We start from the raw sequence: 27,340 nt of genomic DNA, 5'->3' as shown, positions 1-27,340 counted from the left end.
AGATTGATTTCTGCCTTAGGTATGCCCCTAGTTCTGCCTGATCTTGGTGAAAATACAGGGGGGCCAACTATATACCGAAGGGGAGGCAGGTAAATTCGAAATGCCTCGTTTTTCCCCCCATGCGAAGTGAAAATCTGAGGAATTTTTGTGAGTCCACGTGAATTGGCAGATGAACATATGCATCTTTTAAGTCTATGGATGCCATGAAGACCCCTTTCCTTATTACCTTTACTGCTGAGCTCACTGACTCCATCTTGAATCTTCGGTACTTTATGTAGGTATTCAGCGTTTCCAAGTTTATGATTGTATGGAATTTCCGGCACGGTTTCTTTATCAGAAAAAAGCCTGGAGTAGTGCCCTGCAGATTTTTCCATTTGAAGTGCTGGAGTCACTGCTTTCAACTGCAGCAGATCCCGAACCCCCTGTTGGAGAAGATGCAGCTGACGACCTGAGACCCCTATGGTTAGGAATTTTTTGCTTGGGCAAGATACAAGTTCTATTTGATATCCCTGGCGTAAGATGTGGGAATCCAGGTACCCCTTTATAAGCTCGGAAAGGTCCTCATGATTAAACAAGATTTTTTTTTTTATAATCGTCCTCATCCGAGGACTCCTAGGGATCTAGATGTTTCTCAACGTCTGAGAACATGGTACTTTTTTCAGAGTCCAAGTAATTGCCTGAGCTACAAGGCCTCCTAGAGTGTTTTGACACAAATGGCATAGTTGGCTGCATATTTTGCGATGTCAGGGCTGAGCGAACTTCTTCCCTGATCAGCTATTTAATATCATCCATAAATCCGCTCGATTCCTCTTTTATAACTTTAGCTATGCATAATTTACATAGCGGCCTGTCATATGTGGAGTCAATCTTCTTGTGCATTCCACACATTTGTTTAGCCTTGTCTTGGGTGGGGCATCTACTTTCTTGTCACCCTAGCAACAACATGGAAAAGGCAAATAAATGCATAGACATTTCACTTAAAATGACATTTGAATCAAGTGTTTTTACCCAACAGACTACTTATGACCTCCGAGGTAGCAGCTGGTTCAGGAATGTCCAGTGCTGGAGTACTCATCCTGTCTAGTACTGCAGACCACCTTAACTTAGTAGCGACTTATCTTCTCCCACATTCCTTTAAATGCCTTTTTTTTTTAATCCCCCTACGTCGGGCACGTGGTGCTGTGAGTTCTGCCCCCCGTCAGTGCTGCTTAGAGGAACCAAAGAGCATGACGCCCACCCCTATGCGGGCCCACAAGCCTCTGTGCACCAGCAGCATCAGGGACAGAGTGAGGAGCAGACTGCGGTCTCCACATTGAAGCCCCGATGGGCCGCTGTGGGAGGAATCTGGCCTGGGTAAACTGCCCCATGCAGAGTCCCAGGAGACGATCCTCAAAAAGGGAGGACAGACTTTTCCTGAACTCTGCTCCATTGTAAGTATTTACGTCTGGGATCTCCACCAGCACCTCTCTGTGATACCTGCCTCCTGGCAGGACAGGAAGAACACGGAGGAAGGTGGAGATGGAAGAGCTTTTAAACCTCTCTGTGTGTTCCTGTCCTATCAAGAGGCCATCTCAGGTGGTGCTGTCATGGGGACGATAGGGAAAATTGCGTTTTGTTTTTTTTTCAAAGGCGATTTTATGAACAGCAGTCCTGAAATAAACAAAGTGGTCCACAAAAATGAGCCGAGCACCAGACTCTTATGAAAGCTGTGCAAAAGAAAATCTGTGTTGCCAATAGCAACTGTAGTGACACAGAGTAAGGTCCCGCCATCATTTGCAAGTCTGTTGGTCTTTAAGTAAGATTGATGGGACAGAGAGACAAACAGTGTTGTAATTGGTGGTTTGGGAAAAATAGGGAGAAGAAGTCAGTCGTGAGTTGTGTGTGTGGACAGAGAAGGAGGTGCACGCAGGAGAGTAGGGCTAATGCTGCTGCCAGGGCTAGGCCGCGGCTATGTCTCTGCTGCCAGTAGACTTGCTTCCTCCAAGGTTGAAAGTGCAGGAGATGCTGCTTAGGAGATGGCTTGGGAATGCAAGAGCCGTACAGGCCCCAGCCGAACTGCATCTGGAGAGAAGTGCAGAAGCCTGTCACAGCTCACCACGAAACTAAGAGTGATTTGAGAGACCGTGTAACCCAAGCAAGTGCCCTTCAGATAACAGCGACTGAGGATGTGCGTTTTGGGAGAAGAGCTTTCTATTATCAAATGTGTTCAGAAAGGTAAGTTCAGAAATCTGTTCTGAAGCCTGTAACTTAATGTTGAGAAGCACCAGTAATTTGCTTGTGTTGGAAAATCAAAGTTGGATCATGAGTAAAAGGAAACCACATGTCCCCGGTTTTGAAAAGCATTTGTCTGTGAACTCATTTATTCATGGTGAGTAACCTATCACTCCTTTAGGGACACTGGCGTCACGACCGTAATCTACGACTTTATTGTAATTATCAAGTCTGCTAGAATCTTATCTCCCTTGCTAGTGACAGAGCTGGGTTACGCTTCAGTCCCTGGAGGAAAGGAGACAGTAGAGCCACCATGAACCGCATGACACAACCAATCACAGCGCAGCTTTCATTTTACCTCAGTAATATAAAAAAATAGCAACCAATCACAGCGCTGTTTTCAGAAATGAAAACTGAGCTGTGATTGGTTGCTATTGGCAACAAGAAGTTTCATGGGAAGTCGGTGCGGTTTGATTTTTAATTACATCAGTATTCGTCGTCTGGTGCTGAAGAACGTTCATGCAAAAGGTCACTCTAATTGGACCAGAACTGTGGATTTGTATACGACAAAAACACATTTTTTGTATTTTAGGTATAAAAATGTAAAACTATAATATATATCACTTTATAATCTGGAGTTGGTACATTTCTACCACCAAAATTGGACTCTGACTCAGACTCTACAGCTCTCAGATGAAGTCCAATTTACAATGACTCATTTATGAGCTTATTATGTGGTACTGTATTACAGACTCAACTGAAATCCAGATGGGGGATATCCATGGCACCACCTTCATCCACCACGTTTGTGACACAAAGAAATCAATCAATTAGTTTGACATGATCTGCCTTCAGTAAAGCCATCCAACAGATTGTTACCATAACTTTTAAAGGTCCAACAGGTTGTTAGTGGTATCCTCTGATGCCCCTGTAAGGGCTCACTCACAGAGGTGTAGGTGTTCCGTATATTACGTGCATAAAATACGCAGTACACAGCATGGACATGCATTTTTGCTGTGTAGGTTAAATCCCCATAAACTATATTGGTGTGTAATACGTAAAAAAAAAACAAAAAAAAAAAAACTGTGGGTCCCTGCATAATATGAGATATATAATCTGCTAGAAGCTAATACTATACCTGTGTATAAGTGATCTATGACTATAATACAGGGTAGGCCACGGAAAAGTATCCTGCACCACACTCTTATGAAAGCTGTCTAAGGCCATGTTCACATCTGGGTTAGGAGGAAGTGTTCCGTTTTCCCTGACTTAACGGACCTGTCTCAGGACGGGACCGAATGACGCGAAATGAACCTCATTTACTATAAGGGTGTCCGATTAGTTTCCATTCAGCATTTTACTGGATGAACAAGTCCTTTGAGCAGGACTTTCTTCTGACATTTTGTGTCGGATTTGCAACTGAGATTCCTAATGCAGATACGAACATAGCGTAAAACAAAATCTGGTTTTATTGCCCACAGCAACCAATCACAGTGCAGCTTTCATTCTACCCCAGCAGTACAAAGTATAAAATCGGGCTCCACACCTGTAATATAGCCATAAGCCAGCGGGATAATGGAAATTTTCTGTGGTTGATAGAACTACCTACAAAGTTGCCTAATATAGTGTTCAAACTTTTTCCACAAGGGGAAATATTGCACCAGTTATTTGGCATTGGAGGGTGACAGAATGAAGACACACACTGGTAACTGGAACAGAGTTGGGAAGCCAATGCTATACAGTGTATATCCCAAGTAGTAATGTCATACAGGCACTATCCTCCCTCCAAGGTTCTTTATTAACATAGAAGAAAATTCCTCCGACAGAAATAAAACAGGGAAAAACCAGTTAACTCCTTCCAAAAAAAAACGAGGATGTGATCTGGCTCTCCCACGAAACTTTCCAAAAAGTACAAGAAAAGACTTTTCCTCTCCAAAAATGTGGTGTACTGTTTATGACTCTGAGGGATCATTACCTCTATGTCAGAAATAATAGCAGCCCTGGAGTAGAAGCAAATCCTATACTGACTCCATCCCAACGCCATTGAGGTCAGAGATAGTGAACTCCCCAGTATGCCAATTAGGCAGCAAGAAGTCATTATACTACTTAAGACAAATCCAAGTTAGCACTACATGTTGGATGTTCTGCTGTCTATGTACTGCTACTGAAGTAGCCTCTACACCCACACATCCAGCTGCACAATGACAAATGCCAAAATGAGAACACACCATTATATTTCTGCCATCTGGCAGTACTGTATGCTGGGAGAGACGGGCAATTACGGAGGATGGGTCAGGGAGCGTGGCCAAGAAAGAGACACATCTTGAGTTTTTCACTGGGTGATCACGTTTAGGCTACTGGTGACTCCCTGGAAGATAGCCAAGTATCCCTGCTGGATAAATAAAGCCTTAAAGTCTAAATTCCCAAAAACTGAGAATTTTATAAAACTTGGCTGTCGTCCGTTTCCACAACCGATGCTGAACTTGCCCAGTAAATGTTTTCATTAATGAAAGATGATTGAAATATGGAATAAATGCATAATAAGTAGATGCAAGAGGAAGTATTCATAACTATGCAAATACCAGTTGTAATAAAGCAGCCAAATACTAATAAGGGGCAGGGTGAATAAGGAGAACCCCACCGTTGGTTATGATTTTTGTGGGAGGGATTGATAAACTTGTAACATGCACTACAATTCGTACAATAAAAAGTTATCTAATTCAGAAAAAATGTGCATTTCCATCGGGGGAAGTGGTTGGTCATATATAGAAAGAATGGATTGTACTATGTTAGACAAATGGTGAACCACTGACCTCTAGTGGTTATTAGGGCACATTACATGTTGCCTTTACATGCAATGGAAGCTGGTGTGCAGGAAGAATACAAGTTATTCAAGAATAGCGAAGAATTGAAACACAGAAAGGAGCAGTACTCCACACCATCATATATATATATATATATATATATATATATATATATATATATACACACATATACACATATATACATACATACATACATACATACATACATACACACACACACACACACACCTAAGGCCGAGTTCACATGACTGTGTGAGCTGACATGCTATGTGCAAGAGTCATGCCTGCAGCACATATACAATAATGACATTGTGTACTTACTGCCAAACAAGATGCACTATCTTAGTGTATACGCGCATGTAATTTGCATCAAGATAGAACGGGCTGCGATTTTACTAGCGAGCATACTTTGCGCAATTCGTGTGAGCAGCGACATGGCAGCTAATGGGATATTGGTACAGTGCATTACGCACGCAAAACCCACATGCAATATACTGGGACCATACTCTCATGTGGGCCCGTCCTTGTAGTTCCTGCACACGGCGAAACTGGATTCCACATGCGGATTCCGGCCCTGGGATGTGAATGGTCCACACGGCAAGCCATTGGACATGCACAGTATAGTTTTTTTTTTTTTTAATTAACTTCTGCTTTTCCTGCGTCATAGTGTAGCAATGATGTGGAATCCACGACCTTTCCGTAATGTCATTGCGGAAGGGCCGCAGATCGGATGGCTTCAATTGACTTCAATAGAAGCCATCCATGCGGAATCCACAGAAAAATGGAGCATGCTGCTATTTTTCCTCAGCTTGCAGAAACTGCAGCGGCGGCCCCTGCTGGTATTCACCAACGGGGTGAGCTGCCGACAGTGGCCGCGTGTCAGCGACTATGGCCACGCGTGTCAGTGCTGACACGCGTGTCATAGGTTCGCCATCATGGGTGTAGACAGTGACGTGGGATCTGGGAATGGGTGTCGAGCAGAGGGAATCGGGTTAGTACCATTAGAACAGACAGAGCAGCTAATAGAACCGTAAGTAGCATAATGAATATAAAGAATAACCACAACCGTAAAATTGTATGGCAACGAATCCAAGAAGTGGGAGTAAAGTAAATCTTGAAGCGAGAATGTCTGACATAATCAATCCAACTTTCTGGGATTCTGAGCTGGATGAGCGGGGCCACATCTGAAAATACAATCTACATGCCTGCTGAAAAACAAAAAACTTGCTCCTCTCCCCTGCAAATACCTCAAGAAGAGGACACTTGGGCTCGGGAATAGAAGGGGCGGTAATCTCCCAATGGGTCAGACCAGATAACCTGAAAGCTCTCCAGCGGTTTTTAGGTTTTGCAAATTTTTACCGTAAATCCATTAAGAATTATTCTGTTATTGCTCAACCCCTGACCGATCTTACCAAGAAGGGTGCCGACTTGGTAAGATGGTCGCCTGAGGCACTAGAGGCTTTTAGTCGTCTGAAAAGGGCGTTTACTGCTGCCCTGATGCTAGTACAGCCTGACGTGCAGCGACCGCTCTTTTTTTTTTTTTTGAGGTCGATGCGTCTGAGGTGGGGGTCGGGGGCTGTATTGTCTCAGGAAGTCAGCGGGAGAGCTGGGTATAGTCCATGTGCGTTCCTCTCGCGGACATTCGGCGGAACGTAACTACGACGTGGGTAATCGTGAGTTATTGGCAATTAGGTGGTCTCTAGAAGAGTGGCGTCACCATCTTGAGGGGGCTAGGCATCCCATTACCGTGTATACTGATCATAAAAACTTGGTATATCTCGCAAATGCTAAGAGACTCACGGCTCGTCAGGCCAGGTGGGCATTGTTGTTTGCCAGGTTTAACCTTGTCATTACATATATTCCAGGGGAGAAGAACATGAAGGCAGACGCTCTCTCCCGGAGTTTCGGTTCGTCGGAAAGTGAGACAGTGGCTCCCGAGAATATCCTGGCACCTGGGGTGGTGGTGGCAACTGTAGAATCTGATCTCGTTTCTCATCTACAAAATTGTCAGCAGGACGCTCCCTCGGGGGTGCCGGAGGGCAGATGGTTTGTGCCAGGGACCTTGCGTCTCAGAGTCATTGAAGAGTCTCACTCATCTGTTCTCGCAGGCCATCCGGGGGTTCAGGGGACTCTGGATCTTCGTACTAGACACTACTGGTGGCCAGGCATGTCTCAGGAGATCCGTGACTTTGTTAAGGGATGCTCTTTCTGTGCACGCTGTAAAAGTCGGCGTCCAGAGGGGCCTCTGAGACCGTTACCGGTGCCTTCTCGGCCGTGGTCGCATTTATCGGTAGATTTTATCACTGATCTACCTGAGTCTCAGAAGTTCACCATTATCCTAGTTGTTGTAGACCGTTTCTCAAAAATGGCACGTTTCGTGGCGTTAAAAAAGCTACCTTCTGCGATGGAATTTTCTAAGATTTTTGTAAAAGAAATCATTCGTCTACATGGGGTTCCCAAGAACATTGTATCTGATCGCGGTGTTCAGTTTCTTGCGCAATTTTGGGGAGCCTTCTGGGTCATTCCGTGTCAGTTCAACCAACGCTCCCGGTCGACCATCTCAGATTTTAATGAAACTTTGCACAAAGATAGACCCTGACCCTAAACTAAGATAGCCAGAATATTAGGCTTCAAAGTGCTTTGGTTCACGAGCTACAGGTCTTAATCTAGGGGGTTGTCATGTGATTACAGCGCGCAACCTGAAAAAAGTGGCGATTTCAATCCATTGCCAAGCCAGTTCTAATGACTCTAGAGCAATGAAACTTCACACACTAGGAGAACTTTTGGTGCTGAATCCAGCTAAGCTACTCAGACTGCCACTCTTATCATCATTCTGCCACCATTGCATGTCAAAGTAGCTGAAAAATTCTATCGCGCAAAATAAAACTCATATTTTAAGCAGTAATAACTCCTAATCAATGCAATCCAACTCAGCTATGAATTTATCAATGTGTACTCCATAGAAATGTTTCTCATTATTCCCATTATGGACCCAAAAGGATGCATAGCTCTTAAGATACAATGAGTCAAAAATGGCAAAAAACACTTTTTTGCTAATTTTTCCCTTTTTCAAAGGCGAAAATCGGAATGTACTCCATTTTTATTTTTTTTCATTTTTGTTCTATTTGGAAGAGAATTTTTTGGTCTACAAGATTCGATGTTTTTCATTTTGTTCCCAGACCTTCTAGATGGGAAAATATCAATGCCTGTGAAGGTCCTATGCACTTGCGGAAGTCAAATAATAAAATAAGTGTAAGTTTTGCATGGATGTATAATTAGTTTAGAAATCATGAGAAGGTAAATTATTTTTGGGATGAGACAACCTTTTGTGCTCAAGAAACTTATGTGGTCAAAAATTGCATGGCGAGTTCAGGTGAGCCACAAGCTTTGGCCTACGATGGTCAGAATATCATTGAGTGTTGCATAATGATTGTGCTATATTACAGTGATCACTGGGCTTATTTAGCACTCTATCCATATTGGATACTAAGATTATCGAAGGCTAGCATTTGTGTAATAAATAACTAGTTATGTGATCAAAAATTGCATGGCGAGTTCAGAACTAGTTATTTATTACACAAATGCTAGCCTTAGATAATCTTAGTATCCAATATGGATAGAGTGCTAAATAAGCCCAGTGATCACTGTAATATACCACAATCATTATGCAACACTCAATGATATTCTGACCATCTTAGCCCAAAGCTTGTGGCTCACCTGAACTCGTCATGCAATTTTTGATCACATAAGTTTCTTGAGCACAAAAAGTTGTCTCATTCCAAAAATAATTTACCTTCTCATGATTTCTAAACTAATTATACATCCATGCAAAACTTACACTTATTTTATTATTTGACCTCCGCGAGTGCATAGGACCTTCACTGACATTGATATTTTCCCATCTAGAAGGTCTGGGAACAAAATGAAAAACATCGAATCTTGTAGAGCAAAAAATTCTCTTCCAAATAGAACAAAAATGAAAAAAAAATTAAAATGGAGTACATTCTGATTTTCGCCTTTGAAAAAGGGAAAAATTAGCAAAAAAGTGTTTTTTGCCATTTTTGACTCATTGTATCTTAAGAGCTATGCATCCTTTTGGGTCCATAATGTACACATTGATAAATTCATAGCTGAGTTGGATTGCATTGATTAGTTATTACTGCTTAAAATATGAGTTTTATTTTGCGCGATAGAATTTTTCAGCTACTTTGACATGCAGTGGTGGCAGAATGATGATAAGAGTGGCAGTCTGAGTAGCTTAGCTGGATTCAGCACCAAAAGTTCTCCTAGTGTGTGAAGTTTCATTGCTCTAGAGTCATTGGAACTGGCTTGGCAACGGATTGAAATCGCCACTTTTTTCAGGTTGCGCGCTGTAATCACATGACAACCCCCTAGATTAAGACCTGTAGCTCGTGAACCAAAGCACTTTGAAGCCTAATATTCTGGCTATCTTAGTTTAGGGTCAGGGTCTATCTTTGTGCAAAGTTTCATTAAAATCTGAGATGGTCGACCGGGAGCGTTGGTTGAACTGACACGGAATGACCCTTCTGTATAAACCTGGGAATGTCGCTTTCCTTCTCGTCAGCATTCCACCCGCAAACTAATGGTCAGACTGAGCGGAAGAACCAGGATTTAGTGCAATATTTATGGTTGTTTGCAGAATTCCTGCCGTTGGCAGAGTTTGCACTGAACAACCGTACTTGTTCTTCCACTGGGGTATCTCCATTCCTTTTGCGTATATGGTCAGCATCCCCGCTTCCTTATGGCTATTTCTACTAAGTCTGCCTGTCCTGCAGCTGATGTCGCCACAGATGCGCTGGAGGTGGTATGGAAAGAAGTACAGAAGAACCTGGAAGCAACGGGGGCTCGTATGCAGTTGCGTAGCGGGAGGAGTCTGTCAGTATCTGAACCTTACAGGATGGGACAGAAGGTATATTTGTCTTCTAGAAATCTCAAATTGAAGGTTCCGTCTTTGAAACTGGCGCCACGTTACATGGGTCCCTTCGTCATCACGCGGGTAGTAAACCCGCTTGCTTATGAACTTGATTTGCCATCTATATGGAGGGTTCATAGGGTTTTTCATAAGTCATTATTGAAACCTTTTGTCCCTTCGGTGTCCCTTCTTAAATCTGATGGCTGTAATTAGTTTATCGAGTGCTGCATTGATTGGTTCTTCGACTGTTGCTCAGCCAATCACAGCAATCACATTGTGGAAGCAGGATTTATGAATTCGCCGAGCCGTGGCATTGAATGGCCAATTCATAAATCCCGCCACAGCGCTGCGATGGCTGCGATTGGCTGAGCAGCGCTTAAGAGCCAATCAATGCAGCGCTCGATAAACCAATCACGGCCATTGATTTGGTTCAGCGAGCGCAGCACTGATTAGCTGAGCAGCGCTCAAGAACCAATCAGAGCCATCGCTTCCTGGAGGCGGGATTTATGAATCCCATAACCAGGAAGCGATCTTCTGTGGGTGGCCGAGGACTGCAAGCAAGCATGCTAGAGCTCGGGAGAGCAGTAGGAGGACCCGGACCACGCCTGCTAGGCAAGTATAATAAGATATTCCCCGAAAGTAAGACCTAGTGCCTCTTTTGGGGCAAAAAATAATATAAAAAGCGTCTAATTTTCGGGGAAACATGGTACTTACTAAATTCAACTAGAGGCAAACATTTAGATGCTGCCTTGCAGGTGATTGGTGCAGTGCTATGCAAGGCTGCATGGAAAGTATGGGAGAGGAATTACCGGCATAAGGGCTGGCTTAAGACCCCAAAACTACCTGTAGGAAAACAGCAGGGCAGCAGAAAAATAGGAAAGTCTACATGTAAAACTAAATTGGTAAAGCTCAAACTGGGTGCAAAGATCTGAAAATGAAGACCTCAGCTGTTTTTGAAAATTTTTTGAAGACTCAGGTACACTTTAAGAGTAATCACCATCTCTACCAATGATTTTCATGACAAGGCAGCATGCAAAGACAATTACTGCAATAGATCAAAAACATAATTCGCAGATCTGTTTGTAAGGGAAGGAAATTCAGGTTAGTTAAGCTGCTTTCACACCTGCATTTGGGTCAGTTCAGGGATTCCATTTCTTAGCTCCTTATTTGAAGGAAGAAAAAAAATCTTAAAACACAAAAGGTCTTCGTGGATCCCATAATTGTTGATTACTAGCCAGTCAATAAAATCACCATACATGATCTATTGCTGAAAACTTGTAAACCTCACGTATAGTTAATGTGGGGTATAAATCTCTAAATATATATGGATATATCCACTAATCGCATTACCACCAGCATGGTGGACTTACAGGTTGTACCCACTTTTGTCAGCTGTACGCAAGACATGGCTGAAATCACATTTCTCCAACAATTTAATAAAAAGAAACTGAGAAAACTCAGAGCGAAGAATAAATCAAGGGCTTTGTGTCAATATTTTAGTACAAATAGTCGCACATTCTGGGGCTTTACTCCATTCACACTTTTGAAAAAGTGGCAATAAAAAGAGAGAGGGTTTAGGTGGGAGGGTATGGCCATCAGCGTTTGACAGATTTATTACATTTTAAACCATAAAATGTCTCATAGCATGCATAGATGTCATTTTTCTGACTAAAAAGGAGTTGACCGAGACTTTTTGGATTTTTTTCTATTGACCTGTCCTCAGAAGGTGTCTTCAAATTGATGACTGGCTTGGATTAACCATTGATCAGCCGATTCCTTATGCCGCTGTCACTACGGATAGTGCAGGCAGCAGATCGCACTGACCATAGCGCAGCGGCACAGATTGGTATTGCATGTAACAGGATCCTTTTCTTGCACTGTCCCTAGTGACAGCAGTAACAGGAATCAGTTGATTGGCAGGATCCGGAGCGGCAGATCAGCCACTGTTCAACTGTTGATGACTTAAGGCCCTTGTAGATGTGACGAGTGTCAGGCAAACGATGCCCAACACTCGCCCCCACACATACTAGCTCCAGTGCACCTGCGTGGGAGCTAGTATTGCTGGCTCACAGCAGGTCGGCAGGAGGAGATGTCTCTTCTCTCGCTCCCCCACCTCTCTCCATTGACATAACATAGTGGCTGTTCAGTACTGAACGGCCACTATTTAAACTGAACGGGGAGCGATCAGCTCATCGTCCATCGTTGATGCAGCATAAACAATGGACGATAATCTGATCGCTCCTCCTTCAGTGTAACTAGTGGCCATTCAGTACTGAACATCTGCTGTGTTATGTCAATGGAAAGGAGCGGGGGAGCGAGAGGCGAGAAATCTGCTGCTGCCACCCCGCCCCCCTGCTGGCCGCCCTGTGAGCAGGAGCACGGAAGCAAGGACTCACAGGGACGAGTGTTGGGCATTGTTTGCCCAACATTCGTCCTGTGTTAACCCAGCATCATCCTGATGACAGGTCATCAGTAGGAAAAAAAAAAAATCCAAAAAGTCCCAGGCACCGCCTTTAAAGATTGCCTAAGATACACCAAATTTATTAAGAGGTGTACACCTTTACTTGGACTTTATTTTATGATTGGCTCATGAAACACCAGTCTTAATAAATCTTCCCCAATGAACATATCCTATTTAGTTTTTTTCAATAGACATGACTGCGAAATGCCTAACCACCACAAGAGCTGGCGAGGAAACTGTTATCGGATGAATAACGTCCATATGCACAATTTTTCTAACCATTGTTTGCAAAATCTTTCCATGTAAAAGAGCCCTAAAAAGAGCACCCCTCAGCTCTTCTGACAGGTTTTAGTAAATACCCTTCTTAGAACTCTGCATTGTGTAGTTCCTCTGTTATAACCCCTGGAAATGTATGAATAAATGGACAACTGGGATTTCCCATTTTCTTTGTCAACAGGGTTTGTTCCTACTCATTTTAAAGTGGTTTTCCAGCTCTGAAAGGTTGATGCCTTATCTTCAGGATAAGTCATCAGTAGCTGATCGGCAGGGGTCCGCTGCCCAGGACCCTAGCTGATTAACTATGCTTTGGGGTAGGGAACAGGAAGCAGATGATGGATCTATACACTATGCAGTGGTCTGTGCCTGTAATACCATACCAGACCACTGCAAGTGTCTGATTGGCCAGGGTCCTAGCTGGAAGACCCCAGCTGATCATCTATTAATGACCTATCCTGAGGACAGGTAATCAATATTTGCAAGCTGAACAACCTTTTTAACTGGCAGTACTAATTGGACAGATTCAGACTGAGAAAAACACACAGAACAGAATGATAACTCCAATGTATGAAAGGTATCTATACATTTACAACAGCAATTACATAGGAACGATACAACTCAAGAGTTCTAGGAAAAGATGCTCAAGAACTGTTATTTAATGCAGAAGTATTTACTAAAACAGACATGGTAGGAGAGTTGACCGTTCCTCTTTAAGGGGTTTGTATCAATATGACAACCCTTGTCCATATATGACCCCCTCTGTAAAGCTGCCTGTCCACGGGCGGGTTTCCATTGCCTTCCCTGCGGTGATAATCCGGCCGCGGGGAACGCAGTGAAAGCTCTCCATAGCGTTGCTATGGAGAGCGCTTCCCCCGTGTCCACGAGTGGAGAATCATTGCGACCCTCCACTCGCTGCCGGCAAATCGCAGAATGCTGCGATTTGCCACAATTCTCCGTGGTCAGCTTATCTGTTAGATCCGCCACAAGTAATTGATTGACTTAGATGTCCTAATGTTAGAAAGCAGCGAGTCATGAGGTTTCCAGAAGTTGGAGCTACTGCAGTCACAAGATACATGTAGATATTAAAGAGAAAACTAAAATTGACTCTAATAAATGAAACTCTTCATATTTACCTGTAGAGAATATAAAAACTGTGTTGTCCCAAAGACCGTATTGTTTTAAAGCCTCGGTGACATTCCCTACTGCCTCATCCAAAGCAGACATCATCCCGGCATAATGGCGCCTGTTCCCATCCTGGATGAAGCTATAGGGTTCTAAATATTCCTCTGGTACCTGAAGAGGCGCGTGCACCGCCTGATAAGGCAGGTAAAGAAACAGAGGCTGCAAGACAAGGAGGACATGGCTCAGAAAGATCATTATCGAAAGACGGATCATACCCATCTTACAGTAGGGGTCTACCCTTCAACAAAAGAAGTCCAAGATTACATGCAGATTAATTTCTTAGATGGATTATCCCCTCACAGACATTACTGGCATTTCCCTAAGAAATTCCATAATCAACGGGCATTAAAAAAAGGGTATCTGGGGTGTGGCCTAATACTTGAAGAGAGAGGACACACAACCTGTGAGCTCCTGAGAATGGGCACCTAAATGTAATAATTCTGCCCTAAAACATTTGACTACTATTTTCCCTGCTTAGGAGTGTTACAGAGCCCTCTGTGCAACCTTCTAACCCATCCACAGTGCTTACGAAAGACAGAAAAACCACCCTTTGCTGCAATTATAGATGGCCTCGGTGTGAACAGTGTTATTGGCTGCAGCAGCTTGTCACATACTGTACACAGGCTGCTGCAGCCTGTAAACATTATAGGAGGGGAGACCAGGAGGAGTGGCACTGGACACAGCAGGGAGAGGCATCAGCTGATGTGCTATTTTTCCCTATGGGGGACTCATTTAGCTACGGTTTAAATAACTCGGACAATCCCTCTAACCCCTTAAGTACCAAAGAACCAGACACTTTTTAGGGATTTTACCCATGTGGTGGTTTTACTGTCCTATTTTTTTCCATCAGCTGCCAAAATTTATTTTTGCTGCATTTTTTTATTACATGACATATAGGGCTATTTTTTTTATATATCTCTTTTTTCACTGACTTTTATTCCGTTTTTAAGTTTTGTTGGGGGCAAAAATGCTAAAAAAACGTTTTTTAAATTTATAGTCGTATTTTTTTTTAAATGAGTATGTTTACGCTACAATAAAAGTACAGGAATGGGCTCATCATTTTGTTTCAGACATTTCTATATATAATATGTGTACTTTGGGATTACAGGTGAAGGTTTTGGTTGGCGAGGGGTCATTTTCTTTTTATGTATATATTTATTTTATTCTGTAATTTCCCCCCCCCCTCCCCCATATTTTTCTAGCCTTTTTTTTTACCATCTGTGAACCCCATGACGTCATAAGACCTCTGGGGGTCATTCACATTGTTTTTTTTTTTATTTCACACTTTTTCACTGTAGCTTGGGCATCCATAGGAGCCTCAGTTACAGGGGAAAACATCCCTGGTAGTGACAATAGTCATTAACAAAGCTGATCAGTGTCTGCTAGGACACTGCAGCTCTAACAGGGGGCACCCGGTGGTCACGTGATCGCCAGGTCACATAGTGGAAGTTATACTTACACTTTTTAGTACATAGCGCTCATTGAGTGCCATGTAGCCGGTAAAGGAGAAGGCAGAAGTAGTTAAACAAATTATGTCAGACAGCGGTGGACCCGACCTGCTCCTGCTTGATTGCAGGGGCAGAAGCTTTAATCCTGCGCCATACATGTGCTATTGGCAGGGATTAAAGCCCAGGACCAAACGCTGTATATTTACTGCTTTTTGTCCTTAACTTCTTAGGCCCCCTGTTCACAGGCGTTGCGGTATCCACGGTGAATCTCAGCTGCGGGAGCCGCCGCCCGGGAGCAGGAGACGGCAGATGGTTCACCGCAGGTCAGCCTACCTGACAGGCTGACCGCGGAGAATCAGGGCAACTCGCAGCATGCTGCAAATTGCCGGCCGCGAGCGGAGAATCGCAATGATTCTCTGCTCGTGGACAAGGGGTCGGCGCTTTCCATAGCAATGGAAAGCTTCAGCCGGCATGATTCGCCGGCAATTTACCACTAGCGAAATCACTTCCGTGCACAGGGGGCCTAAAGGATACAGACACCCCCCCCTCCCCTTCCAGTTTTCCCTCCCCCCTTAGGAAAAAAAAAAAAAAATCATAACTCTTAGTTATCCATCACTGCCTGAGTGCTTATTTTTCGCGAGACGAGTTGTATTTTTCAATCGTAATATTTAATGTACCATATAATGTACTGAAAAACGTAAAAAAATTGTTAAGTGGAATGAAACTGAAAAAACCCTGAATTCCGCCATCTTTGGGTGTGTTTTGTTTCTATGGCTTACACACCGCAAAATAAATGACCTGATAACATTATTCTGTCAGTACAATTAATACGATACCAAATTTATATAGTTTTTTTTTCTTTTAAAAGATATTTAATTTGCTGCCATCTTCTGACAGCCATAGCTTTATTTTTCCGTTGACACAGTTGTCCCAGGGCTCATTTTTTGCAGGACGTCCTGCAATTTCTATTGGGACAATTTTGGAGTAAATATGACTTTTTGATCGCTTTTTATTACTTTTTTTTCTTGGAGATGGGGTTACCAAAAAAAAGCGCAATTCTGGTGTTATTTTTTCTGACGATGTTCTCCGTGCGGCGTAAGTAATGCAGAACTTTGATAGATTTGACTTTTATGTAAGCAGCAATGTCAAATATGTTTTTTTTGTTTTATTATAAAATATGCCAAAAGTTTTTGTTTTATTAAACTTTTATTACTTTAAAAAAAAAAAAATATTTAGCCATCGCACCTGCAGTATGAGGTAATGCCTAGCATTACCTTATACTGCGATCTGACATTCAATCTATCAAGCCATGCCACAGGCATGGCTTAATAGGCAATCTGCAATGACAGCCCTGGGGCATTTCAGAAGGCCCCTGGCTGCCATGGCAATCTGAGATTTTATGAACATTGGTTAGACATTTAAAGGGGTTGTCCCGCGAAAGCAAGCGGGGTTATACACTTCTGTATGGCCATATTAATGCACTTTGTAATGTACATCGTGCATTAACTATGAGCCATACAGAAGTTATTCACTTACCTGCTCCGTTGCTGGCGTCCTCGTCTCCATGGTGCCGTCTAATTTCAGCGTCTAATCGCCCGATTAGACGCGCTTGCGCAGTCCGGTCTTCTCCCTGGTGAATGGGGCCGCTCGTGCCGGAGAGCTGGTCCTCGTAGCTCCGCCCCGTCACGTGTGCCGATTCCAGCCAATCAGGAGGCTGGAATCGGCAATGGACCGCACAGAGCCCACGGTGCACCATGGCAGAAGACCCGCGGTGCATCGTGGGTGAAGATCCCGGCGGCCATCTTAGTAAGGTAAGGAAGAAGTTACCGCAGCGCGGGGATTCGGGCAAGTACTAAACGTTTTGTTTTTTTTAACACATGCATCGGGTTTGTCTCGCGCCGAACGGGGGGCCTATTGAATAAAAAAAAAACCCGTTTCGGCGCGGGACAACCCCTTTAAGGATCTGGATATATGGTTCTGAATATGCGTCAATAGATGGACGTAAATTGTCAAAGATAGACTGACAACAGATGTAAGAAAATGGCTCCATTTTCTTACATCTGTTGTCAGTCTATCTTTGACAATTTACGTCCATCTATTGACGCATATTCAGGACCGTATATCCAGGTCCTTGCGCACATGGTCATCCAATACTCTGGGCCTGTATATGCCATTATAGACCCAGTCATAATATTGTCTGCACTGGATCACAATTAGGATTAGGTCATTTATCCATTGAGTTATTAAATTCCTGACCTACCCTGTTGTACATCCAACCTGTCCCTGAGTCTTTATGTTTTCTGTTTGTCTGTTAGCCCATGTCTTTATCTTACGGAGTTTTGAATAAAAGTTATATTTTAGTTTGTCTATTCCTTAAAAGGAGGACATTCAAATTTAACCCTGTGACACTATACAATGAGCATTCAGTTGCACACTACAGCCTTCAAGTTGTACTTGCTACATATGTCCAAGCAGCTCTAGCTACCAATTGTGACTATATAACTGTAGACATGACATATAGCAACAGTCCTAATCTGCTACCATCTGCTCACCGTTTCCGGATTGTGGTTCGCTATAAGATCTACGGCTCTTTCTGTAAATACGTGAGTGGAGTATTTCTTATCATATCCTTTGGCTACTGCCTCACCATCTCGGAGATCAAGGGCACATACTGTTTTATTCACACCTTTGATTTCATAGCATCTTTGATGAGTATAATAGTCTTCACCACCCGTAAGATAACCTGAAATACAAGTACAGAAAGCCAGAGAGGTAAAATAATGCAATATGACTAGAGATGAGCGAGTATACTCGCTAAGGCTAACTACTCGAGCGAGTAGTGCCTTAGCCGAGTATCCTCCCGCTCGTCTGTAAAGATTCGGCTGCCGGCGCAGGTGACGGGTGAGTTGTGGCGGTGAGCAGGGGGGAGAGAGGGGGAGAGAGATCTCCCCTCCGTTCCTTCCTGCTCTCCCCCGCCGCTGCCCGCCCCCCCCCCCCCCCCCCCCCCCGAATCTTTAGAGGATACTTGGCTAAGGCACTACTCGCTCGAGTAGTTAGCCTTAGCGAGTATACTCGCTCATCTCTAAATATGACCTTCAGGGCTTTTAAGGAATCTAGTTTTATTATAGGGCCACTCTGGTGATTACTTTTTCCATTCATTATGTAGCTATTTCCCCCGATATACATAAGTCAGCTATTATTACTTTGTTTAGTTGTTCCTCTATATATGAAACTCCTGGAGTCCTTCTTTTCAGGTGGTCATGTGATCTCAGTTCTGAACAGAACAGATCTACTTGGGGTTATGCTGTCTGAGACAAGTCAGTTTGTTGTATGCAGCAACTTCCTATATAATTTAAATTCAGCAATAAAGATATACAATAGACTGAAACTATGACCTCTGGAATCAATTTCCAAGTTGCATAGCACAGTAAGGCCACATTGTGGTGGATTTGTTTTTTGGACTTTATGCAAATTCCCTACCAAAAAACTTAAATAATAATGTACAGCATGATACAGTGAAGTGAATGCGACAAGCGTGTAGTACTCAGAATGACCACTATCTCAGCACTGATAGGGTTGTGCTTAGACATAAACGTTGATGAGGCCGCAGCGCTTGCATAAATTCCATAGTGCCTTCAATGAGCTGATCAGTGGGGATCCTGAGTGGCAGACCTCCACCGATGAGATTCAGAGGTTAGGCCATTAGTTTTTAAATGCTAGACTTCTTTAAAGTGACCCTCCAGTTTTAAGACAAAATTCAGTTCTGGGACAGGAAAGTAGAGAGGTGAATATTATCTTCATTTAATCTTCTCTGCCGGTTTCAGGGGGCCAAGATGTCCCCCACTATTTTCTAACTACACTACGTACTGCTCTGTGATTGACCAGCACTTACCACATGAGCAGTATTGGCCAATCATAAGCAGCTATAGGGCAAAGATAGTCCTAACACTATCGATGCTCTATAGGTGATTAGGTAGTCTAAAGTCTTGGCTGCTCAAACCAGAATTGGTGAAAAGAAGTGGTGTACAAGAAAATCAAGTACAGGTAATAGACACCCCCCCCTTCACCATCTGGTTCTAGGACAGAATTCTGTCTCAGAAACAGAGGTCATTTTAAAAGAAAGCTCTTGAAAAGACAATACTTAACCATCTGCAGCCCCGTGGTCCTCCTGTTCTGTGCTGACAGCAAAGTCACGTGACTACTGCAGCCAATCAAAGGCGGCAGAGTCACCGCCCATTCTCTTGGCATCAGTACTCCCATCCTGGGCGCCATAATGCCAGGATTCAGAAGGGTGATGCTGCTTCAGATTGGCTGCAGCGGTTACATGATTTCCGCGGTCAGGGATTTTGAGCGCCCGATTACGAGGGCTGAGGAGGGAAAGTACTCTTTATATTTAAAGACATTTGGATCTAATTTTAAAAAGTCTTTTTATAACCAGACAACCCCTTTAACCAAGTTCAAATATACTGCAACTGATGTTTGGAAGGGGCCAATAACTATTATTTCCCGAGGGCCCAGTCCACCACTGTATCCATCTGCTAATAGATCTGGATTGTATAGACAAGAAACAACTGATGACAAAACAATCATATGAAGTGTTACAAGCATAAGATATTAAGAAAATGTACATTACCGAAATAAGTGTCGAATCCTCTACGGGTCGGCAGGCAGTCCTTCTTATATATACCAAGGTGCCATTTTCCCACCATGTGAGTGGTATATCCTGCTTCCTTTAGTAATTGAGGCAGCAGCTTTTCATCAAGTGGTAGACAATTGGGCTGACAAGGCCAGATGATCTCATGCTGCAATCCTGTGTGAATCTTGGCAAAAAAGAAGGAAAATGAGTAACATCAATGAGCTGTAAATGATAAAGTGTGTAAGAAGGAACGCGTGAGCTCCATTCAACTTTACAAGAACGTATGAAACCCAGGAGGCATGACGACACATCCATGATGATACTTAGAAAGGGATCTCTAGAGTTTGCCATAGGAAGTATACTGTAAGGTCAGGTAGAAGTTCAATGCTCACATAAATGACCCTTACCTATAAAGGATATCAAAAGGAGGCCAGTTTACTGTTTTAGGGAGATATTTGCACATCTAAGTACACGTAGATGTCTGTGGGACCCTAAAGTTCACTATATCATAAGTGATACAGTTCCAAATTGGGTTCTGTATTGTAGCCCACATTATCCTATAGAAGGACTAACAACTTAGATACAATATCCGAAGGAGCGTGCTGCAGTTTTTCACACTGATTCCACATGAACAAGTATGAAGAAACTACAGAATTTCACCCCAATGTGATAAAGATCCTGGTAGTGTGCTCTCGCCCTTACCAAGATGAAATAATATATCTACAGAGCCACATATTGGAAGGCAGCATTCCTGCAAGTCAATGTTAGATTTTTTTAACAAAATTTGGAACAATGACAATTCATAAACAGATAGCTGTTTCGGGTGATTGCCCCTCAATAGTGTGCAGTAGGTTTCTGGTTTGGCTAGTGAGGCCTATAGATGCGAGTCAGGTAGGGTATCGTTTCTCCTTAAGGAGAGCACCTAGATTTGGTATGTGAGGAGACTTATAAGGCCATCCATGCTCCTCTGGGAAATATATGAAAATGGAACAATACCCGAAACAGCTGTCTGTGCATGGTTTCTGGTTTTGGCTTACAATTCCCAGTCATTGTTACAAGACTAGAGATTAGCGAGCTTACTCGCTAAGGCAAATTAGCGAGTGCGCTCGCTCATCTCTCTACAAGACTTGTTTAAAATGTCTAACATTGACTTGGAGGAATGCTGCCTTCAAATAGGTGGTGCTGCAGAATATTGTTCCATCTTTCAATTTACATATTTCCCCAGAGGAGCATGGATGGCCTTATAGGTCTCCTCACACATCTTATTGGTGCTCTCCTTAAGAAGAAACGATACCCTTCCTGACCAAGGCTTTACCCTCACACTCTCCATTACAAATTTTAAGGCCAGGGCTACATTGAGAATTTTTGTACCCCTAATGATTGATTTTAACAATGGAGTGACAGCCGCAGTTCACACAATTTCATACAACTCAAGGTATTGCTTTGGACTGCAGCTGTAACTCTATAGCTAGGGTGAGTTCACACAGTGCTAAACTGTTGCGCAATTTTGACTGTGGAACACATGCTGATATTCCATAATAATGCAGAGTATAATATAAGTGCATGGAGTCTTAAACCCCATTCGCTCACAGCAGAAGATAATCAGATTTTTAAATCCAAAGCATATCCATCTCATGGAAAACTGACGCGTTTTCCCCACAGATTTAATTCATTACAATGCAATGTCTGCACATACCCCTAAAGGGGATTTGGAGGGCTCCAATACTGATGACCAATTCTAAGGACAGGTCATCAAGATCTGATCAGTAGAGTAAGGATCCATTGCTCAGGACCCCCCGCTGCTCACCTGTTTATAGAGAGCGGCATCTCAACCTCTTCTTAGACAAGTGACATCACATTCATTTGTCACGAGGCCTGAGAGCAACTCCATTCCATTCACAAGAATCGGATGGAGCTAGTATACCAGACACAGCCTCAACAAAATTTACAGTACTGTGCCTTGTTTGCAGTGAAGAGGCTACAACATCTTCAAATAGCTGATCACTGGGGGTCCTGAGTGGTGGTCATCAATACTAGAATCCTGGAAACCCCCTTTCAGATCAATTAACAGTGCTATTAACGGTCATGTGGCCCGTGGCTAAGGCCAGATTCACACGTATGCACATTTATACGCGCCATTTTTGTACATTGCATTTGTGCTCCCTTCTGTGTTTTCTGCTGTACTGTTTGAGCACACCAAAAAAACAAAACACGAAACTATGGTTCTGTCCATTGACATGGCCAATTAGCCTGATTATTTCTGTTTGGTCCAATTCCCTGTGGAAATGCGCAGGAAAATAGAACGTGCTGCATATTTTTTTGTGCGACGGAATTGCACACATAAAATACACACTTGTGAACAAACCCATTGAAATCAATGAGTTCTATTTTCTGCATACTGCAGGCGCAAATTTTGTCATGCGCGAATACGTCTGCATGAATCCGGCCAAGGTTATGTGTAGACATCGCAGAGATTTTCTACAAGTTAATCCGCAGATTTGCAATGAATGAAATCTGCAGTACAAATCTGCCGCAGAACCAGGATCTGCTGCAATCTCTTTTACTGCGAGTGAATAGGGTTTTTAAAGCCTCATTTACTTACATTGTACTCTACTTTGCTGTGGAATTGCACTGAGCATTTCACAATGAAAATTCTCCAACCAATCCGCGATCTGGGAAGACGCCTGAATAAAATGGATTGTAAAGTCTTAGCCTAACAACAAATTCTAATACTTGTGATCAATGGGCAGACAATTCCTTGTGCTCCATAAATAACAAGACGAAACCAGATCAAAGAGTTTCATACATAATCTATAAGCAGCAAGAATGAATTCTCCTCCACAAGTTGATACATTACCGTGTTATTGCTACAAAGTAACTCTTCAATAAATATGTGGAAAAGTATCTTCGAACATTTCCTTCTGATTCATGGAAAGGCATCAGATCAGTTTTGTGACATACATGGAAGACTACAATTAGACAATTTTCCATGTACTGAATGAATTTTCCATGCAATCTGAGCACAGAACATCCCAGCCATGTAGGTAAAGAGTTTACCCAATCTCATCCACATGAAGCTGAAAATATCTCACAGGAAGTGCCCTATTGTTGCGGATCCACTGCAAAACCTACATGTTCGGAATTCAAAAGAGTTGTTTCAAACAGCTTTTGGCTGGATTCACACGAGCGTGGTACGGATTTTTACTGTTTTTTGGATGTTGAAATACTGCGAAATTTGCATGGAAATTTCCACAGTGGATATTCCACAGCATTTCTGCCACATGTAAACATACCCTAAGTCAGGTAATAGTGTCCCCACTAGACACAGGAGTAATATTAACCCCACATTAGCCCCAGTAATAATATAAACTTAACAGAAGCCCTAGAAATAATATTAACCCCCACAGTAGCCCCAGTAGTAATAGTGGCCCCCACAGTGGCAATATTAACCCCACATTGGCTCCAGCAGTAATAGTGACCCCCACAGTGGCCTCAGTAGTTATAATAACCCCACAGTAGCCCCAGTAGTAATATTAACCCCCTCAGTAATAGTATTAACTATACAGTAGCCCCAGTAATATTAACCCCCACAGTAATATTAGCCCCAGTAGTAATATTAACCCCCTCAGTAATATTATCCCTAGTAGTAATATTAACCCCACATTAGCCCCAGTAGTAATAGCCCCCCAACCCATACACTTACCTCCTTCTTTGTAGTCAGTGCCGCTCCTCCTCTTCTCGGCGCTGCTCCCAGGGGACCACCAACGGCAGTCTGTACACCCAGAACATTTCCTCCCTTCTCCTCTCCTGCAGAACTAAGGAGGAGAGGTCAGGGGGTTGGATCCCGAGTGTACACACTGACGTCAGAGTGTGCACCGGGATCAGCACCACCAGCAGCGCTGCTGCGTGATTACCGGACGGTATTCACTATCATGGTGAGCAGCCGTCGGCCCGTGTGCCAACAGAGAGGCCTCGGCTTGCCCTACTCCGTCACGCGTGCCATAGGTTTGCCAGCACGGGGCATATTTGCACTCGTAAAATTTACAAGTTCAATACGCGGAGAATAGGAGCCATTTATTTCAATAAGTTTGTCACATTTGCAAATTTACCTGCGCATTTCGGTGGCGAAAATTTTATTTTATTTTTTTAAATTTCCCATAGGAAATAATGGGATATGCTGAGACTTCGATCTCGCAACATCGCGGCACAAAAAGTGCAGTAAAATGCGCAATGTGTACACAAAAAAGGCATAGTTTGTTTTGCAAAAATGCTACGCTCATGTGCGCACAAATACGCATACGCTTGTGTGAAGGCGGCCTTACTCACAATTCTGCCTAAGAACACTGCCATGAATTAAGAACAGTATATAAACACCCTGTAAGGGCAACTTCTACCAACAATCCAGGAGCAAATTGGTGATTCAGAATGTTTTTTCCAGCTTGATGGAGCACCGTGACATTTTGGGTCCATAGCCAGGAAGCTCCCCAGATCTCAATCCCATTGAGAACCTGTAGTCAGTCTTCAAAAAGCGGGTGGACAAACAAAAACTCAGAAATTGTGATAAACCCCAAGAGCCAATTAGGAAGAATGGGTTGTCATGAGTCAGGATTTGGCCCAGAAGCCAAGACCCAGCATGCAGGGTGAGTTACAGAAGTCTTGGGGAAAAAAATAGGGTCAACCGGGGAAATATCAAATCTTCGCCAAAACTTAAAAGTATTTGTCAATATAAATTTAAAAAAAACCCAAAAACAACAAACTTATGAAAGGCCGATTTCACATCGGTGTTGGAACCAACTTCCATCACAGCTGTGGCTGAAAATACCAGAAGAAAAAACGCTGCATGCAGAGCTTTCTCTTCCGCCCTAAAGTTGCCAGCGCTGTTTGGCCGCGGGGATTCTTCTTTCCTGCTCCCCGAAAGCGGAATCCCCAGCGCAGATGTGAAACCACCCAAAAGTTTGTGACTGTACTTCAGTATACCATAAGAACATCTGACATAGGCTACCTTCCTATCTGCGGTGGCGATTCGGTTTTCCTGCTCTATTCGGGGAGGAACAAAGGGGAATCTCCTGGTCTAACGGGTCTGTCTTATATCGGAGGCGAACGGACCCTATTGGCTATAATGGGATCCATTCAGTTTCTGCTCAGCTGTCCAGCATTTTACCCTTAGAAGAAACACTGCATTCAGCACTTTTTCTTCTGGTGTTTTGCGGCGATCTGCAGCCGAGGTCGCGGCACAGATATGAAACAACCATTAAAGATTGTAAAAGACCGAAGCAGCAAACTGTGAAAACCAGAATGTGTGTCAGTCTCATAAAACTTTTGGCCACAACTGTAAAAGTAACCAGTGACCTTTGTATCAGTTGCTATGGGCAACAGTGACAACTTAGATACAGTTTGGATACAAGAGGCCCCAACAATAACTTGATCAGCTAACATTATGAGATCGCAGCCTTCCATCCCCGAGATCACATGACTACAGCCGGTCACATGACCTGGAACTTGTAGAGAAGTGAACGTTCCATCCCGCGCACGACCCCGTGCTCACCTGGTAGCGGCCGCTGAGCAGCTGGCTGCGGGACGGGGTGCACAGCGGCTGCACGTAGTAAGCGCCCAGCTCTACCCCGCGGGCGCTCAGCCGGTCCAGGTTGGGGGTTCTGATCTCGGAGCCGTGGAAGCCCACGTCGTTCCAGCCCAGATCGTCAGCCAGGACGAAGACTATGTGCGGAGGGGCAGCCTGACTGGTAGTGGAGGCGAGCTGGCAGAGGAGCAGGGATGCCCAGAGAAGCGGCATCCGCAGCGCTGGCATGGTGACTGGCGAGGGATCATAGAGGAACTGTCAGCGGAGCGCCGCCCTGCAGCCGCCTACCTTCCGGCTGCCCGCAGTCATGTGTATAGCCGGGCTACTCGTGCAGTCCGTGCTGCTAACACCGGCTCTTTGTTGGGCCCCATTGGTCATAGGGCCCGCACCTACCACGTGCCTTCTTAACCCCTTAAGGACCAAGTGATGTCCATAGTTCCAGTGCAAGAGCCATAACTTGCTTGGACAAGTTGTACTTCTTTTGAGGTACATATAATAAGTTGTAGAACTTTTTATCCCTTTTTTTTTTTTTTAGGGGGACATCGACATCCCGCACCCCAGAAATTCTGCCATTGTTTTTAGGTCGCTTTCACATGGCCAACAAAGTTGCGTGATTGTCCTGCGATGCGACAGCACTACAAAACACGTGCTTTGCAATCGTTTCCTTCCCATCAGCGGTGTTCTCACTGATGTGATATTGTGACAGGCTTTATCTGTCTGCGATGTGCTATTTTTTAGTTCCAATGTTTCTCTATGGAGCCTACTTGTTCATCACATAGCACAAACCTGCGATTTTCGGGCGATGCGATTTTAACATTAGAAACTCCTATTGACTTTCGTGATAAAAACAATTGCGCTATTATATCACGGGTGACAGCAATGCAAGTTTATTCTCAAGAAGAAGCATCTACAAAATCGTGGGAACAAAGCTGCAATATCTTTTATAAAGTTTTATTTAGTTTTTTTAATAATTGGTAAAACTTTTTTTTCTTATTTTTAGATCTTTTTTTTTCAGCCTCCATAAGGAGATTCGTGGTCATACCGTAGCAGCGTAGTATTACACTATATTGTGACCTGACAGGCCGTCTATCAAGCCACACCAAGACATGGCTTTATAGGCAATTTGAAATGGCAGCCCTGGGAGCTTTTAGAAGGCCCCCGTCTGCCTTGGCAACTGAACGGCACCCCGCAATCTCATTGCGGGATGGACGTTTGGATTTCTCCGAACTCTGATTGGGGCATTTAAATGCCGCTGTTCAAATTAATGCAGCATTTAAAAGGTTAACAGCCTCGATCAGTGCTGAGTATGAGCACTGATTGTGGCTGTTGTGGGCGAGTATTAGCTGTCAAGGACAGCCGACACCCGTGTTCTTTGGATCGGGATCCAGCATTAGGTTGAAAAGGAATGGCAACAGGATAGGGATTGGACACTTGTGTTAATGTTGAAGAAGCTTGTAGCTCCTGTATTGGTTTGAATGCAGTAACTAGAGGTGGGGGTGCAGTGCTTTCCATTTGATTCTTATCAGAGATGAGCGAGCATACTCGGTAAGGCGATATACTCGAGAGCATCGCCTTTTTCGAGTACCTGCTGGCTCGTCCCTGAAGATTCGCGGGGGGTTGCAGAGTGGTTTGGGAGGGAGAGAGAGAGGGATCTCTCTCAATCTCCTCCCCGCTGCCCCGCGCCGACTAACCGCGCCCCCCCCCCCCCCCACCCGAATCTTCAGGGATGAGCTAGCAGGCACTCGAAAAAGGCGATGCTCTCTCGAGTATATCGCCTTACCAAGTATGCT

General features: G+C 43.7%; 1 protein-coding gene across 1 annotated transcript in view; it reads right to left on the bottom strand.

The window, feature by feature from the left end:
* Positions 1-25,834, bottom strand: part of ARSB (arylsulfatase B) — a 117,132-nt gene extending 91,298 nt beyond the window's left edge. The window contains exons 1-4 of the mRNA XM_066602840.1: positions 25,518-25,834; positions 19,970-20,156; positions 17,889-18,079; positions 13,840-14,047 (exon numbers count right to left, since the gene is read on the bottom strand). Coding sequence (XP_066458937.1) covers positions 13,840-14,047; positions 17,889-18,079; positions 19,970-20,156; positions 25,518-25,778 — 847 coding nt within the window. The 5' untranslated portion in view covers positions 25,779-25,834. The remainder of the gene's footprint in view (positions 1-13,839; positions 14,048-17,888; positions 18,080-19,969; positions 20,157-25,517) is intronic.
* Between the last annotated feature and the right edge of the window lie 1,506 nt (positions 25,835-27,340).

This window comes from Eleutherodactylus coqui, chromosome 5, assembly GCF_035609145.1.
Source record: "Eleutherodactylus coqui strain aEleCoq1 chromosome 5, aEleCoq1.hap1, whole genome shotgun sequence".
In the NCBI taxonomy this organism is placed as follows: domain Eukaryota; kingdom Metazoa; phylum Chordata; class Amphibia; order Anura; family Eleutherodactylidae; genus Eleutherodactylus; species Eleutherodactylus coqui.
The sequence above is the reverse complement of the archived record's forward strand: the minus strand, read 5'-3'. Positions and strand labels throughout refer to the sequence as shown.